At 36.5% G+C, this 19,316-nt stretch overlaps 1 protein-coding gene across 2 annotated transcripts in view; it reads left to right on the top strand.

Annotated features, from left to right (window-relative positions):
- Positions 1-19,316, top strand: part of LOC127799817 (uncharacterized) — a 53,061-nt gene that overhangs the window by 11,720 nt on the left and 22,025 nt on the right. For both annotated transcript variants that reach the window (XM_052334039.1, XM_052334043.1), the window contains exons 3-6: positions 2,547-2,861; positions 4,485-4,592; positions 13,924-14,113; positions 15,583-15,845. In XM_052334039.1, coding sequence (XP_052189999.1) covers positions 2,547-2,861; positions 4,485-4,592; positions 13,924-14,113; positions 15,583-15,845 — 876 coding nt within the window. The remainder of the gene's footprint in view (positions 1-2,546; positions 2,862-4,484; positions 4,593-13,923; positions 14,114-15,582; positions 15,846-19,316) is intronic.

The raw sequence follows: 19,316 nt of genomic DNA, 5'->3' as shown, positions 1-19,316 counted from the left end.
GAGACATTCAGCAATATGTTTAGCAATGTTATGTGTGCCCCCAAAATAAATATGAGGCTCTATCACCCGGTGGATTGCTGCAGCCACTTCCAGTTCCTAGTTGAGTTTGGGAAGATGTGTCCATGGACTTCGTCGAGGGGTTACCTAAGTCAGCTGGGATGGATACTATCTTGGTGGTTGTTGATTGACTAGGTAAGTACGAACACTTTATTGCCTTGAAACACCTTTTTACAGCGACTGGCGTTGCGGGGATTTTTGTGAAGGAGATAGTCCGATTACATGGGGTTCCAAGTTCTATAGTTTTCGATAGAGATAAAATTTTTGTTAGCCATTTTTGGGAAGAGTTATTCAAGCTGCAAGGCACTCAATTGAGAAGAAGCACATCCTACCACCCATAGTCCGATGGCCAAACGAAGGTCTTAAATCGCACCTTGGAGACATACCTTCGATTCTTTTCCTCCTCCAAGCCTAAGGCATGGTGTAGCTGGCTGCCATGGGCGGAATATTGGTATAACACTTCTTTCCATGTCTCCTCTAGATTGACTCGATTCCAGATAGTTTATGGGGGTGAACCTCCCCTACTGTTGAGGTTCGAGAAGGGCATCATGACTGTTTCGATAATTGAACAATAGTTGTTGGAGCAAGATTCTATTTTGGAAGAGTTGCAGTCCCAACTATTGCGGGCACAAGCAAGGATGAAGGAGACAACAGATAAAAGGAGGACGGATGTGGAATTCGAGGTGAGCGACCTGGTTTATGTTAAAATTAGGCCCTACAGGCAGAAGACTTTGGCTACTCGGATGAATGAGAAGCTGTCACCTAAGTTCTGCGGGCCCTTTGCAATGGAGAAAAGGATCGGGAAGGTGGCCTACAAGCTGTCCCTACCACCTTCTTGTGCGATCCACCCAGTATTTCATGTCTCCTAACTTCTCAAAGTAGAGGGAGCGGTGTGGAAAACGACCGAATTTCCTGACCAATTAACAGCTGAGTGGGAATTGAAGGTGCATCCAGAATTTTTGTTGGGTGTAAGGCCGGGCCGAGGAAAGAATGTACGGACCCTTGAGGTCCTAATACAATGGAAGGGGTTGCCACCCCTAGAGGCCACCTGGGAACCCTATCATCAGATACTACATGAATTTTCTGAATTTCACCTTGAGGACAAGGTGAAACTTGTGGGTGGGAGTATTGTTAGGACTCCCATTAGTCTCACCTATCAAAGGCGTAAAATGAGAGGAACAATAGGGGCAATCAAAGGAATTGAGTTAGGGACAAAAGAGTCAAAAGTTGGTTAGAGGGGAATATTCATTCACGTGGTTGAAACAGAATGAGAGATAGGTATAAAGAGATAGGTATAAAAGGGAAGGGAGGAGGAGAGAGAAGGCATTTGAAAATTGTTGAAGAGTGAGGCCCTCTCGAATAGGCCCGTTTTCTGTTTGTTTTCTTTCCTTGCATTTGCTAATATCCATTGCTGTAAGCTACTGTAATTGAGGAGTTTCTACTGCGAGAGCTAAAATTCAATCAATTGTGTGAGTGTCCTATCAAGAAATTTGGACTTGAAATGAAAAACAGAACTTGACTTTGATACAAAAATTTATGACAATTTTTAGGGACTTTCCACGGTCTAACATTATTACACCCCATCTACATTGAGTGACATACACTGAGGTCCCTACTCTGTAGGTCACCTATTAATGAAATTGACGGAACAGGCAAATAGTAAACTTTTTTAATACTTTAAAATGGCAAAATTTCACTTGCACTGAACTTTTTTAAGTGTAAGATGGTTTATATTCCCTTTATGCAGAATTAGAAAATATTAATATTAACTTAATCAAATAAATTTTCTTCTGAATTGGTGAACCTAAGAAAACTAAACCTCATCAATCCATTACCTCCTAGCACTACGACAGAATTATTACCCCTTTTTTGAATCCAACTTCTATCTTAATTTAAAAAACCAAGAAATATGAAATATAAAGAAGTAAAATTCTGTTGGCGTAGTTCTTTTTGTTATTGCTCATTAGACTAGAACCAGAAGGTAGGATCTTAAAATGGTGATGGTGGTTTCACAAGGTTCTTTTGGTGCCTCCATGTCCTTTCAAGCATATTCTTATTTGATTTTTGTTACTAATTCTACTCTATTGTGCAGGCTCTCCTTTGCATATCTTATGCTTGTCATTGTTATTCTAGAATGTTTTCAGCTTATAGATAACCCAAGTGAGTGACATTGCAATTTCTGTCAGTTCAACTGATGTAAGCTAACAGAAATGTTAAGGGGTTGATTGTTACCTGAAGGGTGGATAATGGTATTAGAAATGGGGTAAAGAAATTTACCCTAATTTCATATTTCTTTACAACTAGAAGTTATGTTTCTTTTAAGTCATGTTAGTAAAAGCGCTAAACTTATTTCATTGTGGAATTTGTATATAAAGTGCAGTTGCGGGATAACATTCTTGACCTTGAGATTTTTTGTTGACTTCCCAATTTCTGTTTTGTTTCATACTGTTACAATCTCATATTTCTTCATTTCTCCCTTTGTGCCTAAGATACATGGAGATTTTGTCCTTATAAGTGGTGATACGTTGAGCAACATGTCACTTACTCAAGCACTTGAAGAGCACAAGGAGAGAAGGAAAAAAGACAGCAATGCTGTAATGACCATGGTTATTAAAAAGTCAAAGCTGTCGCTGCTTACCCACCAATCTCGGCTTGGAACTGATGAGCTGTTTATGGCTATTGATCCTGATACAAAGCAGCTTCTGTATTATGAGGATAAAGCTGACCATTTAAAAGGGACTATATCACTTGACAAGGTGTTACTTGCTGACAATGCTTCTGTTTCTCTTCACAATGACAAGCAGGTTTTTCTTTTCATCTTTCCCTAATTTTTTCCTGGTTTGTGCCATAACCATCTACAATTTCTGTTTATGGTGAAGTTCACCCTTTTTGCTGGGATGCACATCCCTTTGCTTCCACTTTCCCTCCATAAAGGTTGTAGGTAGCCTTTTTATATTTATGGAATATTACACTTAACATGCTCATATTCATCTCAAGATTTACAGATTTGCAGTCATTTGATGGCGTCCATCCTTTTTGTTTGCATTGCGACCTTTAGCGCCAACATTTTTGTTGTTCCTCTTGATTTTAAATGTTTCAACTTAATACATGTTTGTTTTTCTCCTTTTCTTTTGATTACATAATGTTGTATTACCTGGCCTATTAGTGAATGATTGACATGCTTGCCGCTTGGGTGAGTTGGATTGAGTAGTAGTGGTCAACCTGTGCTCGAAGGGAATGTTATGATGCTTTATGTGGGTCTATTTTAGATTTTACAGAATCCATATCAAGCTGGGCTTGAATAACGACCTTGATTTTGTATCTTCGGTATGGTTGAGAGTTAATTAGGTCTAGTAGTCTGGCGATTAGAGCACAAGAAAAAGCCTCCTTCCATAAGCCCGTGGTCATTTTGAATGCATGGTTATCTGTCAAGAGGATGGGTATGTGCTGCCTTTTCCTCTCTGCGTCTCTCTCTCCTTGTTGCCCTTACTTAAACAGGAGCCACCCTTGTTCCAGAGTGAGGAATTGCCTGGACCCTATCCAGTAAGGGAGAACCACTCTTTTATTTGACCCTAAGTCTACTTTACCTTAACCTCCCACCTTTTGCTTCCTATACTCTCTCTTCCTAAAAAGGAATACTTGGCAGATGTGTTTCTATGGTGTGATTCTGAATAACTGTAACCTGAAATATTGGGTCTATCATTGTTTGTGTTTGTGCTTCTGAACTGGTTCTTTTAAAGAGGTACAGGGCTGAACAGTTAGTAAAGCCAATTTCCATTGGAGAATGATGCATTCCCAAGTACTATATTTTTTTGCTTAGTCATTTTCTACCTCAATCATTATAATTTTGTGCTGATTAATGTAATGAGGCATAATTACTTCAATTTGTAATATAATATTTGGTCGTTGCTTCTAGACTTATGAAGTTCCCCTTATCTTCTGTTCCCGTTGGCATGGTTGGAGCAGATCTCTATTAGGGTTTCATTTAGTTGCATCAGAGACCAGATCTTTCTTGTACTTCATGATCTATCCTTGTTAGCACTTGTCAATGCTTCTAAAAGATATTGTTTTAAATTGAGTTACAACAAGAAAAGGTTCTGCTTCTGGTTATGATGGTGTGGCTGGGTGACTTTGCATGCAGATATCTGCACGGTTATCTTATTTTGAGACAACCTGAGTAATTAGTGGACTTGGCTAAATGAAGTCTTTCCCTTGACCAATTTAAATTGTCACTGATGTAATTGTTTTTTTGTGGCCCAAGCAGCTTCTCCATTCTTTTTGATTATTTCCCCCTTAAAATCCTAGGTGTGAATGGTTTACTCCTATACTTGCCACCTAGTTTGTGTTCTTTTAGCAACTTACTATCTTTTATCTGGCACATTGTTGTATTCAAACACTTGTATGATAGGTGGAAATGCTCTTTGCAGGATTGCTACATTGACGTCTGCTCTCCAGAAGTTCTCAGCCTTTTCACTGACAATTTTGACTATCAACATCTGCGTCGTCACTTTGTTAAGGGATTGCTTGTTGATGATGTATGTCTTTCACATTGTACATCTTATAGATCTTAATCTCTCTCTCTATGCCTTCATCTCTCTTGTGTTTCTAATGGGTTCATTGTAGCTCTAAAAACATTTTCTTAATTATCTAGCATGTATGCTTCTGTATAAACACATAAAATCTGTATGAATGTTTGGGTTGCATTCACAAATGTGTGTTCCTGTGTACATAACACCTATATATGTTTACATACGAACATTAACCTTTTGTGCTTTAATGATTCATCAAAATTTGACATGGTGGATTTTAGCCAGTTCTTCTATTTTCCTTTCTATTGGATGTCTTTCCCTGGGTCTTTAATGTCATGCTCCATGCCACACTTGAATTTAACCATTATTTCATCATGCTTTATCATAAATTATTGTGGCTTCAGGATTTTTCTTCACGTTTATGTATGTTGTTGAGTCTCTGATAGTGGTGGACTGGTTCTCCTTTTCCAAAGGAAGCAGGGAGTTTTTTTATCATTTGCCTGTCCATGGTATGATGGTTAGAGATACATGGGAGTGCTCTTTCCTATGGAATTTACTGGATCACACAGGCACCTATCATGCGTGGAGCTGTTCATTGTGTGTGGGGGGGGGGGGGGGGGGGGAACACTAGAGATATCTCCTTTCCATGTGATTTCTTGTATCTTCAGCGAGAGGAATATTAGGCCTTTGAGGGATCATAGAGTTCAGAATATTGAATCATTCTCATTTTCCCTTTGTTGCTGAGAAGAAGGGAATTCTCAAGTATTTATTTTTCTCTTGTCCAATTATTGGATGGTTCAAAAGTGGTTGTTGGTTTATACACTTCTTTAACATGGTTTACTTCCCTGTCCTGGTTACTTTGGGATATTTTACTTATTGAAAAAGGAAGTTAGACAAGTATATCAATAACCCTTCTTTAAGGTAACAACATATGTAGTGTACTTTTACTTTAGACAATGCAAGTCAAGAGTTGGAAGACACAAGATCACACACATTTGAATGGTGAATCCCATTCTTGAAATGAGTTGTTCATTACACTTGCAATTTTCTTCCCAATATTCTGCATTTTCACAACCACAATCATTGTGTACTGACTATTAAAGTATTTTCCATGGAAATGTGTGCCAGCACAGTTGCTAATAGGGTAGAGAAACTTCAAAGAGACTTTTAATTGGGGAGGGTTAAATGACGAGTTTAAATATAATTTCATTGATTGGGACCAGGTTTGTCTTCCTTGCCAAGGATAGAGATATTTTTTCAATGTTGTAATGTTTGGTTAGCTTGACAACAAAATTATTGTGGGAACATTTTGAAGTACAAGAGAAAAGGTAATAGAATTTAAAATGCGTAAAAATATTTGGAAATGTGAGTTGATATTTTTATAAATGTTAATATAAGCTACTAATTGAATGATTGAATATTTTATGAGCACATATGTCTTTCTATGTAAAGGTAATAGTGAAATAATTAGAAGCAAATTAAAGATGTGCTAAATTAATTATATGAACCACAAGTTCCTACATTTTTAAAAATGAATAAATTTTCTGCTAAAATAAAATTTACAAATACAGTAATAGTTATGATTTAATTTGTAAACAAATCGTACAACATTCCTGTGGTTGTGAAGTTCTTAGGGAACCATGGTTAATATTTCTTGTCCATAACAACATTAAGAATAAAATTTGGGGCATATAATTAATGCTAAAAAGATGGAGTTAAAAAATGTATTTGATTAGTTGTCAATTGAGTACACATAAAACGTAGATTATATGTATTATTAGGATGAAAAAATAAAAAGGAAAATTTGATATTGGAAAGGTACCTACTTTTAATATAAAAAAATAAGATTTACCAAGGAGAGCGAGTGTTGTTGTAAAAGCGTGGTGAGTTAAGTTTGGGTGCCCAAGGGGGTTGGCATATGATTAGGGTTAGTTCTTCATAGAGGGTTAGGCTTTAGAAAGCTGTCATGGGAATTTTCTTTTTAGTTTGGGGGAGGGTTCCAATCATATCCAAACCTACGAAGGCAATTGGATGAGGTTGAGTTTTTGGGAGGACAAGTAGTGTGTGAGAGAGGTCCCTTAGGGTATTCTGGACCTGCTTGCTCTTGCTTTTGTTAAAAACAGGTGCCTATTATCAAGTGTTTCTCCTTCTTGCTTGTGATGTAGTGCAGTCTCCACCCTCTAGATGTAGTCTTTAGGACTAGGGATGGCAATGGGTTGCTCATTTAGCCATTTGCATGCCCATTTAGTAAATGTTCAAAATATGTTTTATGTCTATATCTTCAAATATGAAAATTTCAAACTTATTTCAATTTTAAATGGGTAATTAGGGCTTATTTAAGTAAATGTTAAAATAGATTTTATCTATTTGACTCAAAATATGAATTTTTCATAATAATTTTAACTTTAAATGGGTAAATGGGACCCATTGCCATCTAAATAGGGGGCATTTGTTAATTAAGATATGAGGTGGAAAAGTCAAAATATAGAATGCATCATGAACTTCTATCATTTTCAACATGTTTGTTAAGTTTATCTAATTATTCTTGAAAAAATCATTAATAACCTCTTATCTTGATCTTTCAAGATATGCTTATCTCTCCTCTCTCAATATAAGCATATCTTGATCTTTATAGATAAGAAAAAAATAACATTTGTATCCTCTAATGCATTTTAAAAAATTTAACAAACAACTTGATAAAAATCTTGGAATGTTTCTCAACTTTATCTTGACTATTCCATATCTTGGTTAGAAAACCATTTCGGGCTTATCTTGATACTCCATTTTCTTGCTCATTTTAATAAACGCTACCTTAGTGTAAGAAATAAACCCTAGGGCATAGAGTCTTAGAGATCGAAGACAGAGAGAGAAAACTTATGTGCTGAAGTTTATTTTTTGTAAAAGACAACCTACTGAATACATTACATAAGTTGTATATATATACAACTTTATAACCGAAAGAAGATGCTCCCGCCTCAAATACAAACTAACACAACCAAAACATAAAACAGAACAAAATAGAAATAAACCATAATAAAATGCTATTTGAACATCGCATTCTCTTCAACACTCCCCTTCAAATCATGCTCCTTTAGCGGCTCTTTAAGATAAAGATTTTTGTGGAATACCGCCATTGTTGTACACCTTTGTTCACCCGTACTAACAGGGGACCAAGCAAGCCTGAGTTTGCTGCATAACTTCTGAAATCTGTCTCTAGGCAAACTCTTGGTTAGGATATTAGCTATCTGTTTAGATGTAGGGACGTATCGAATTTCTACTTCACCCTTTTCAACCTTTTCCCTAACAAAATGCACATCAACACCAACATGCTTCGTTCTTGAGTGAAAAACAGGATTCTCAGCCATGCTTTTGGCTGCTAAATTATCACACTAGAGAACTGGAGTGGTAACATTCGGATAGCCCAACTCCACAAACAAAGATTTAAGCCATAGAAGTTCCATCACTCCCAAAGCAACAGATCGATACTCAGCCTCCTCGATGGAACGTGTAACCACTGATTGCTTTTTGGAGCCCCAAACAATAAGGTTTTGGCCAAGATACACACAAAACCCACTAGTACTCCTTCTAGTGACCTTACACCCAGCGTGATTAGCATCTGTAAAAACTATTAGATTCAAACTTCCAGGTGTGGATGAGAAAAACAAACCAAGACTAGCTGTCCCCTTTATATACCGAAGCAATCTCTTGCAAACTAACCAGTGTGGACTCTTAGGTTTGGAGGAAAATTAACTCAACTTGTTGATAGTAAAGGCAATATCAGAGGCCTTGTATATGTCAAGTATTGTAGAGAGCCTATAATAGTTCGATAGAGAGTTGGATTAAGAAGATCTTCTCCTTCATCTGTTAATGAAAGTCAAGCATTCATAGGAGTGTCACATGGCTTACAATCCTTCATACCAGCATTCTTTAACAAATCCACAACATATTTGGTTTGAGTAAGATAAAGACCACCGATATTCCTGTAGGCTTCAAATCCTAGGAAATAGTTGATAGCTCCTAGAGTTTTTAAGGCAAATTGACAATCGAGATCATGAATACAAGCCTTAAGAGTAGCAGGACTAGAGCTAGTAAGAAGTATATCGTCTACATATACAAGCACAAACATCACATAATCAGTTGTTTGTTTTATGAACAAAGAAGCATTTGCAACTGATCGAACAAAACCCCAGCTAATCAAAGCTTCTTTAGCTTATTATACCAAGCTCGAGGAGCTTGTTTCAACCCATATAAGGACTTGATCAACCGACAAACATGGGTTGGTTTTGAAACATAGACAAACCCTTCCAGTTGAGTCATATACACTGTCTCAGCTAAATCTCCATTCAAAAATGCATTGTTCACATCCACTTGCTGAATTTCCCAGCCAAAAAACACAACTAGAGAAAACAAAACCCGAATTGTGGGTGCCTTAACTACTGGACTAAATGCTTCAACATAGTCGATACTTGGGTTTTGAAGAAAACCTTTGGCCACTAGCCGAGCTTTATACTTTAAAACAGACCCATCAGGCTTAAATTTCACTCGGAAAATCCATTTGCTTCCAACTAGATTCATATCAGCAGTGTAGGGAACCAACTCCCAAGTGTGATTCTTCTGTAAAGTAGTGTATTCTTCTTCCATGGCTTTAACCCATCGTGAGTCTAAAAGAGCCTCACTAACAAATGTTGGTTCAAGTGAGCTCACTAAAGCATGAGGAGAGTTATGAACAAGTTGTCTGGACTTAAACCGAGTAAGCATAGGGTGTACTGATGGGGCTGGAGGAGCTTTATGTTTGGGAATCTTTGGGACAGGTGGAGCAGGAGGTGTAGAAGACAAAGAAGATGATGTGGTGGCAATAGGACTATAATTGTTTGACTATATTCAGGACTGGAATTGGAGAAGAAGCAACTATGGGGCACCGAACAGAAGAAGGTGAAGAAACAATAGGAGAAGAAGAAACAATAGGGTGAAGAAACTCTACAGTAGGACTGCTAAACTTGGAATTTGTAGACAAGTCAATAGTCTCATGAGATGAAGAGAAGATAGTTGAATAAGGAAAATCTTGTTCATTAAACTGAACATGCTGAGTAGTGTAGATACGACCAGATGGATGTAGACATTTGTAACTAGCTTGAGTTGAACTATATCCAATAAAGATACACTTGGTTGAGTGAACTTATGTTTGTTATAAGGTCGAAGCAAGGAAAAACATGCACAGCCAAAGGGCTTGAGCAGATGATAGTTAGGAGGTTTTTGATATAACAATTCAAAAGGAACCTGAGATTGAACAGATGTAGAAGGTAGAAGATTGATCACGTGAACAACAATAAGAAAAACTTCTATCTAAAACTTTTGAGGCATTTTAGCGTGAGCTAATAGTGTCAATCCCATTTCAACTATGTGCCTATGCTTTCTTTCAGCAATCCCATATTGTTGATGAGTGTGAGGGCATGTAAACTAGGTTGAATACCATTGTTATGTAGATAGGCACGGTATTCCCCCCCCCCCATTGTCGGTTTGCAAAGCTTGAAGCTTGGTCTGAAATTGATTTTCTGCCAGTTTATGAAAGGTAGTAAACACTGACAAGACATTTGGTTTGAGTTTTAAAGGATATAACTAAGTGTATCTCGTATAAGCACCAACAAAAATGATGTAATATTGAAAACCTTCCATAGACAACATAGGTGCTAGTCCCTAGAGATCAGAATACACAAGTTGTAAGGGACGAATTGTAGTAATCTCATGGGAAGCAAAAAGAAGTTGATGCAATTTACCTATTTTGCAAGAATCATAAAAAGACAAACTGGAAGATGAATAAGAAATTCCAATTTTATTAAATACTTTTTGTAGTACATTCAAAGAAGGATGACCCAACTTATTATGCCAATCTTGGCAACTACTAGTGTTTTGAGCTACACAAACATCCTTTGACAGTTCATGAACAAATGAAAACTGTCCTTTACATGCTCTGGTAGTATTGCACGGATTAGATGAAGTAACAGCTGAAGGAACAAAAAATGGCTCTAGGGAGTGGGTTGTAGTGCTGATTGCAGCGAAACAAGATGCTGGAACTAGCCGATAGAGCCCATCTTTAAGAAATCCTCGTAGAAGAACTGTGCCGGATCCTTTGTCCTTAATAAAACAGACATTAGAATGGAATTCAGTCACCACATTATGATCTTTAGTGAGTTGAGAAACACGAAGGAGATTTTTATTTATACTCGAAACATGAAGAACATTAGGTATACAAAGAAATGAATTTGAAGTAATATTTAATACGCCCGAACCAACATGAGTAATTGGCAACTGCTTACCATTGCCTATAGTTACTTTGTCCCCGCCATGATAAGGTGAGTGAAGTGACGGATTATTCAGGCTCGATGTAATGTGATTTGTGGCTCATGAGTCCACAAACTAGGCTGGATCAGAAAGAGATGATTGAGAAGGAATAAATTGAGAGGTTTGTGGAGAAATAAACTGTTCTGGAGAACTATGAAACTATGAGCCTGTCACTGATCCATTCTCATTAGTGTAGGCTCCATTAGAATCACTAAAGGTTGCCATGTAAGCACCTGAATCAAATTGATTTCCAATATTAAAATTTCCAGTAGGTCGACCGCTAGTCTGATTGTTCACTTGAGTAAAATTGCGGTCAAACTGGTAATAGCACTTATCCACGTAATGTCCTGGTTTGCCACACAATTGACAGAATTTTCTGTTTGAAGACTTGCCTCGACCTCTACCTCTACCTCCTTTAAACCCTGAACCCCTTCCTTGCTGTGTATATCTGCCTTGACTATAGCTAAAATTTCCATTACTTTGATGTGAAGCCACATTAACATTCATATTAGATGACATCGACTCAAATTGCAGAGACAATTGAGGTACATTCTTAGCCGCCAATCTTTGTTCATGCATGAGCAACAAATATTGAACCTTCTCCAGATCTATATCATCCATATGATATGTTATCAAGCTCACAACAACATCATAATCTTGATCTAAACCGTTTAGAATAGCAAGAAGCAATTCATTATCACTTAAAGGCTCTCCTATAGTTGCTAGAGAATGACCTATAGTCTTAATCTTCAAGACATAGTCGTTAATTGACAAATTCTTCTTTTTAATAGACCTCAGTGTCATAATCCTAGGGTTCAGCCTAGGAATAGAATGACAATCGGAGGAGTTGATGGAATAGAATCAAGAATAGAATATTGGAGAGGAAGAAATGGACAGAAATGGGGGGAAATTAGAGAGAATTGAGGGAGAGCAGTAGAGAGAAATGAGAGGGAGATTTGAGAGAATTCTTAGAGAGAGAATGAGAGTTTTCAATTATCAATTCAAGCATATCTTCTCCTCTTGCAATGGGGCCTTTATATAGGCATAGTAGCTAGTTAACTAATCTCTAACAACCTCCTAACAGCACCCATGTGCTTCTAACAACTTGTAAAAATATCCCAACAACCCATTACAATCCTATTTCAATAATACCCTTCTATTATTCCTTGGGTCATGATACTCAGTTGTTGTTTTAACTGAAAGGACTTGGCAATAGTTCGTCTAGCATATAATTTTTCAAGATAGAGCCATACCTCGACAAATGATTCGCATTGAATCACCTGCGCCAACACTTCTTTAGTAATTGTCGAGAAGAGCCATCCGAGAAGCAATTGATTAGACCAAAGCCAGCTCATATATTCTGAATTCACCTCAGAATTCACCGCTGAATTACCACTTGTGGAGTCACTTGCGTATTTTGGAGGAGGAGAAGATTTGTTCAAGAACGAAATGAGGTTGAAGGCTCGGACTGTGGCTAAGATTTGAGCATTTCAAAAAATATAATTCTTCGAATTGAGCTTCAGCGGAATGAAATTGAAGGCTTTAGATACAGTTGCGAAATCAAATTGAGACATGGACGAAACGTTTGATGTAGATCGATCAAGAGGAGAGGTAGAGGAGGAATGATTCTCGTGAATAGACGCCATTAGCAGGTTATTGGCTCTGAGACCATGTAAGAAATAAACCCTTAGGCATAGAGTCTTAGAGATCGAAGACAGAGAGAGATAACTCATGTGCTGAGGTTTATTTTCTGTAAAAGAAAACCTACTGAATACATTACATAAGCTGTATATATATACAGCTTTATAACCGAAAGAAGATGCTCCCACCTCAAATACAAACTAATACAACTGAAACATAAAACAGAACAAAACAGAAATAAACCATAATAAAATGCTATCTGAACATCGCATTCTCTTCAACATTTAGGACTTGGAATTGATTCAGTGTGTCTTCTGCAGCTTTTTTGGGGCTTGTTTGATTTTATTGCCTTTTCTAGCTTTTAGTTTTCAGTTTCACTGTTTTGAAAATAAAGATAAAACAGTGTTTGGTGTGTTGTTTTCACTTCTAAAAAATGAACATAGTTTTCCCTTTTTTTTTTGGGGGGGGGGGGGGGGAGACCTAAATCTTGTAGGGGAGTTTTTTGCTTGGTCGATATAGAATATTTCTTTGCATACATATTTAATCATCTGATAAAATACACATTTTTTTTTTTCAAACATCATTTTGAGTTTTTATTGTCAAAATTTTGAATAACAAAAATATAACCAAACACAATGTTTAGTTTTTATTTTTTTTACAAAACATGAAAACAAACGGATCAACGACAATATAACAAGCCTTAACCCAATAGGTGGGATCAACTGCATGAATTTATCACTCTATATTGGCCATATCTTTTGTAAGTCCGACAACAACATACCAAGCTTTTATCCCATTATGTGGGGGATCTTCTATAAGGCCATCATTATCATCACAAAACAACATTCCTTTCTGACTGGAAGGTAAGAGTTTTGATATTTGAGTTCAGAAAAATTTCGTTGTGGAGCAAAAGTAAGACTGCTTACAAAAAAAACCCTCCCTGACCCTTGCAAAATAGGGAGCCTCATGTACTCGGGATGTCCTTTTAGTAGGGGCTTCAAAGTGCAGACATATCTATCTCTTAATTTAAATCAGATTTCTGTTGTTACTAAGTACATTGTTTTTGTTTCATATTTTTTATTAGTCAGCAAAATTTAATTTAAGATGTAGGCTTTTGTGCAATGTTGAACTTTATTGATTTCCTGTGCACTCCAAGTTTGAAATGTAATTGGCCTATTTGGGGGAAGAATGAGAACATCTAATCATAAGCATCATGGAGTGGACCATTTTTATTTTTGTCTGTTACATTCTGTTGGACTGCTACATTTCTGTCTATAGTAGAGTTGAATTTTTTATTGACATTGATATTTTTTTTTTGTCTTGATCATGTTCATAAACCATCATTTTATTCTTTCAGATAATGGGTTACAAAATTTTCACCCATGAAATTCACTCTAGTTATGCGGCTAGAATTGATAACTTTCGAAGCTATGACACCATTAGCAAGGATATTATTCAAAGATGGACGTATCCATTTGTGCCAGATGTCCAGTTTTTTGGTAACACTGCTGCTAAACTTGAAAGGCAGGGCATGTACCGATCATCCGGTATGGAACATTAAAACAATTTTCTGTACACATTGCGTGTTTCATGTAGTAAACTTTCCCAGTTTTTCCATCATTTATCTTTATCTGTATCATTGGAGCAATTTATCTTGATGATATTGCAAGTTTAGGTGTCATACCTTGGAAAGCATAAAAGGGCTTGTCATATTTCCTAATGTCTACAGGGCCAGCCACATCTCTCTCTCTCTCTCTATATATATATATGCATGTTTTCTGCTGCTGTTGTCCGTTTCAGTTGTTCTTCTCTTCTTTTGTAAGTCTGAATATAGACTGATGTATGGACTCATCATATCTGTGTGAATCTCAGCAATTTGGGGCATAATAAATTTATATGGTTTTTGATCAATATATGTATCTTTATACTGACGTCATAGATGAGTGAATCCTTAGTTGTTGGCTAGTGAACTGTAAAAGCTTGAAATCTGCTAGGATGATGGTGCCATGATTGTGGTAGATAGGGGCACTTGCTGGACTCTCTGACCTGTGTCGGACAACCATAAAAACCAAACATTTTATTTTATTATTTCTTAGAACTGGGTGCATTTTGGACGGTAATGAGATGAGATATAAGTGTCCATGGCATGAGATGAAATAATTGCAGTCTTGAATTTGAGTTCATCCTATACTTAAGATAACATGGGAACATCATACTTTTTGGCAATTAGTATAATTCTAGCAGACTTGAGAAAGCCTATTTCCACAGCAATGACAATGGAAAAATTATGCAGGTAGAATGCTTGCGACCTTTATTTTGCTGGTACGGGTCAATTAAGAGCAATGCAGGCAAACCATCTTATTTTAAGATGTATGGGGATGCTGTCTGCAATGTATCACTGTGCAAGGACAATGATAAAACTTTTGAGCTAAAATATGGGGTCACTAAAGTGGTAAAAGCTCGCTCTAACAAGCACATGGAATATATATGGGTTTGATTTTAGGATTATTTTGTGACGGGCTGTGAATTTGGTGGCAGAGATGTCCAAGTCCTTATAATTGCAACAATTTGTTGCATGTAATGTGAAGTTATGTGATGGAATTTTATTGTGGATACTAAAATTTGTAAATCTATTGAACAATTTTCTCACTTCAAACGGGAAAAGGAACTGGTAGGGGTCTTAATTGGACATAATTTGGATTAATTTCTTAGCCTAATTTGTCCAAGGAATAGAAACTATTGTATTGAAAACCAAATTTGAGCTATTTTACTTATTTCCTAACCTTTTGTTCTCTCAACTTTATGAAATTTTTAGTTTAAAGATAGGGCTAGGTAGGTGTCTCAATAAATAATTTGCCTGATTCATTGTCTTTCAATCTAATATATCTGATGGGGTCTGATCAATGATGTTCTCTGCATGTCATTTTTCATGGCATCCATGCTTATGAAATAAGAAACCCTCCCTATTTTTTTAAAGGCATTCATTCAATGGTATTATTGGATTTGATTTCCCCAGGTATAGTGCAATCGCATTCTGCACAGATTGGCCCTTTCGCAGTTATTGGACGTGGCACTACAATTAGGGACAACACAAAAATTTCTAATTCAGTAGTGGGGGAAGGATGTTATATTGGATCAAATGTCATAATAGATGGCTCTTATATATGGAATAATGTCACCATTGAAGATGGCTGTACTCTAAAGCATGCTATTGTATGTGATGGTGTGATAATGAAGTCTGGAGCAGTTCTACAACCTGGCATAGTTTTGTCTTTCAAGGTATTCACGTCTCTAATTTTGTTTGATTGAAATTTCAGTATTGAATTAAAAAGTGAGCTATTGTTTGATTTTGAATTCATCAATCTTCTGTTAAGTTTGTTACCTGGCTCACAGATACATACTATAGTAGTCTAAATTTCTCCAAACTGATTAATAAAAAATTGCTTATAATTATAGAATCGTCTTAATATGTCAATGGAGGTAATGTTGTCGAAGTAAATGATTGTAGAGTGGATATTTGCATGTGCACTCTAATAGCCTCAGTTGAATTCATTTTTTGAAGGTGCTATTAGGCCAGTTATGAGCTAAAGTATAGCTAGCCCCATTGGAAGTAGTGTCATTCCACTGTTTTTTAACCCCTTTCAGGGGGTGTTTGTTAACCAAGATAAGAGGGAAAAAATGTCAGATATAAGAAGCATTCTGGATGTTTGACATTTCTAACGTATTTGTTAAACTTATCTGACCATTTTCGAAAAAACCCTCATGCGACCTCTTATCTCCTATTTTCAAGATAAATTTATCTGACCTTCCCCCTCAGATAAATTTATCTGACTCTTTCAAGATAAGCCTCAATTACCTATATGCCCCTTATAGGATAGTTAATGCCATTTAATGCATTTTAAAGATTTAAATTTATTAAAAGAACTTATTTATTTAAGTCTTATAATTAATATTATTTAATACATTTTTAAATTGTTATATGTTTTGACAATTTTTAAAATTTAGATGACATTATTCCTTTCATTGATTTTTAAAATTTAAATTTCTCTCTCTATATATTTTATTAACTAATACAATTCCTTTCACCAATTTTTAAATTATTTTATTTAATTTTATATTTTATTACCTATTATGAAAATATGTTTTGGCCATTTTTAATTATCTAGGTTGAATTATTGCAATTCCAACAATAATTATTTATACTTTTCAACTCTTTTTAAATCTATTTTTGAACATGAATTTAGAAAATAAAATATTATTTTTATTTTTTTGACAATTCATATTAATCATAAATTTGCTATTGATGTTAACAAATAATTTTGAATGAATTTGGTAATAGGGATATTTTGGTAAAAAAACTCTTATCTTGATGCTTATCATATGCATTAACAAATACATAAAAAGAAAAAGTACAATTATCAGTGGATTCCAAAAAATTTAACAAACACTTTAATAGAAATTTTGGAATGCTTTCCAGCCTTATCTTAACCATTTCATATCTTGATACCTCATTATCTTGCTCATTTTAACAAATGTCCCCTCAATGCAAAATTGCATGATATATGTCAACAATACATGTAGCACAGACATGGGTGTTGTGATTCAAAGCTGCTGTTTTTGAGTCTAACTATTAAAGAACTTTAAAAAAATTCTTCTCTTTTCTAAGTATCATAAATGAGCTCCACAAGAGGTGGGGTAGGGGTGGGGACCCTTTATGAAAGGAAGAAAATCAAGCTAAGGAAATTAAAAAAGATAATCCAGATTCCAGAAACTGGGAAAGAAGTAAAGGAAAGAGGAGTGGAGCCAAAAGATCATAAAAATAAAGATTGGAGGATAAAGCCATTGAGGAAATGAAAGAGGATGAGTCGGAGACTATAAAATAAAGTACGGAGAATAGTTCTTTGAGGGAATAGGTGGAATGCTCTACTGCTCTCCTCTCCCACAAAAGTGAAGATGGAAGGCACTGCTGTTTTTGTGATGCCAAAGAGAGGCAATTGGGATCTTTTAGGGAAGCCATTCTGTGTTTTGAGCCATGGCATGTCTTCATACTAATTTGTCTAAGAGTCAGATCATTCCTGTTGGTGCCATCCCCTAATCTTCTAAACAGAGAAAATGTTGTTTTAGGATAATAGGGGATGGAAAGTCATGTAAAGTAACGCGGAGAACTTTCCTTCTTGTTTGGGAGAGTAGTCGAAATGGGACAATATTAAAGAACAAATAACGTTAATACCATCTTAATTGGATAGAGTTTTGTTAAGTCAAGGGGTGAATTTGACTTCTATAAAATTATTAAGTTTAATGTTGTCAATGCACCAAAGTAAAGTTCTCCATTCATTTTCATTCAATCCATTCTCCCCCAATCTGGGGGAGACAAAGTATAAGAAGTTGGAGGAGATTAGATGTAAAGTGTTTCCGTTGCATTTCATTATTATGGTTTTTCCAAGTACACCCATTTCCATTCCCTCTCCCTATCCCAAACAAACAGTTCTTTGTTAGCCAAGTTGGTGTAGGATGGTGTGGTGGGGAGTGAGAAGAGACTTTCCATACGGAAGGTTCATTATTTTTCCATTGTGGATGGCTCACCTTTATCAAGAGAACTTTGTCTTGCCTCGTCTTATTTTTTGTCTCTATTCTATGTTCCAGAACTGGTTCCTAGCAGGTTACATAAACTAAAATGAGAATTTTCTTTTCTGTTTTGGAAGAAAGGTGGATAAGCATTATCTTGTGAGTTTGGATAAGTTGGTTGGGTGCTAGGAAACTCTTTTCAGCAAAACCATTCCTTGCAAGTAGCTATGGATGTTTACTTGTGTGAGTGATAGCCTTTGGAGGAAAGTTGTTGGGGCCAAGGTTTTTAGCTCTTGGGTTGGCTGGTGTGCAGAGGCTATTTCTCTTTCTTAATGGTTGGGTCTTTGGTGGGGTATTATAAGAATTTGGGGGTGATTTCAGTTATACTATTTGCTTTGAGTTGGTAAAAGGAAGAGGACTTGCTTTTCGTTAGGTATTGATGCAGTTTAAGCACTTGTATTTGAATGAAGTGTTTCATGTCTGTCACGGTAGACAAAAAGAGACTCCTTGAATCAGTGTGATTCAAGGACGGACAGAGAGGGAGAGAGAGGGAGAAAGAATCAGAATAGCTAATTAGGGAGGAGAATATGAGAACAGAGAGGGAGTACTGAAGAAAATGTTCTTAGTCATTCATGTCCTCTCTCCATTGGTGGAGGAGGTAATATACTCGCTTGAAGGGTGAAAGAATCTCGCCCATGCAAGCGGTTACAACCGATTCCTTTGTCCATTTCCCTAACAAATTCCTTTGTCTTTTCCTCAAGCCTTACACGTGGCCTGACACCTAACCGAAAGCTAGCTGGAATGGAAATATACTAACGAAAATAAGCAATTATAATGTAACAGAAAATTAACTAGGCTAAAAACAAAAATTTAAAAGGTAGCAGTAGCAGGTTCGTGACAACTTCCCCCCCCCCCCTTGAAACGTTTCTTGTCCTCAAGAAACGCTAAGGAGGCTTGCAGCTCCTGGGAAACGTTGCAGTAGGCTAGGAAGATACTACCAGGTGTTATCGTGAGTGCCCTCTTGCCCCCATTTCACCAAAACTTGAATGAGGGGAACCCCTTGGTTGTAAATCACTCTTCTATCCAAGATAGCCTCAGGCTCCTTCTGATCATCCTTCTCCTTTCCCTTAGGTAGTGCTGGCAAAGCTGAATTAACTTGTTCGATCCTAGTGGATTTCTTAAGGA

Source organism: Diospyros lotus, chromosome 1, assembly GCF_014633365.1.
Source record: "Diospyros lotus cultivar Yz01 chromosome 1, ASM1463336v1, whole genome shotgun sequence".
Lineage (NCBI taxonomy): Eukaryota > Viridiplantae > Streptophyta > Magnoliopsida > Ericales > Ebenaceae > Diospyros > Diospyros lotus.
This window is presented reverse-complemented; position numbering and strand designations above follow the sequence as displayed.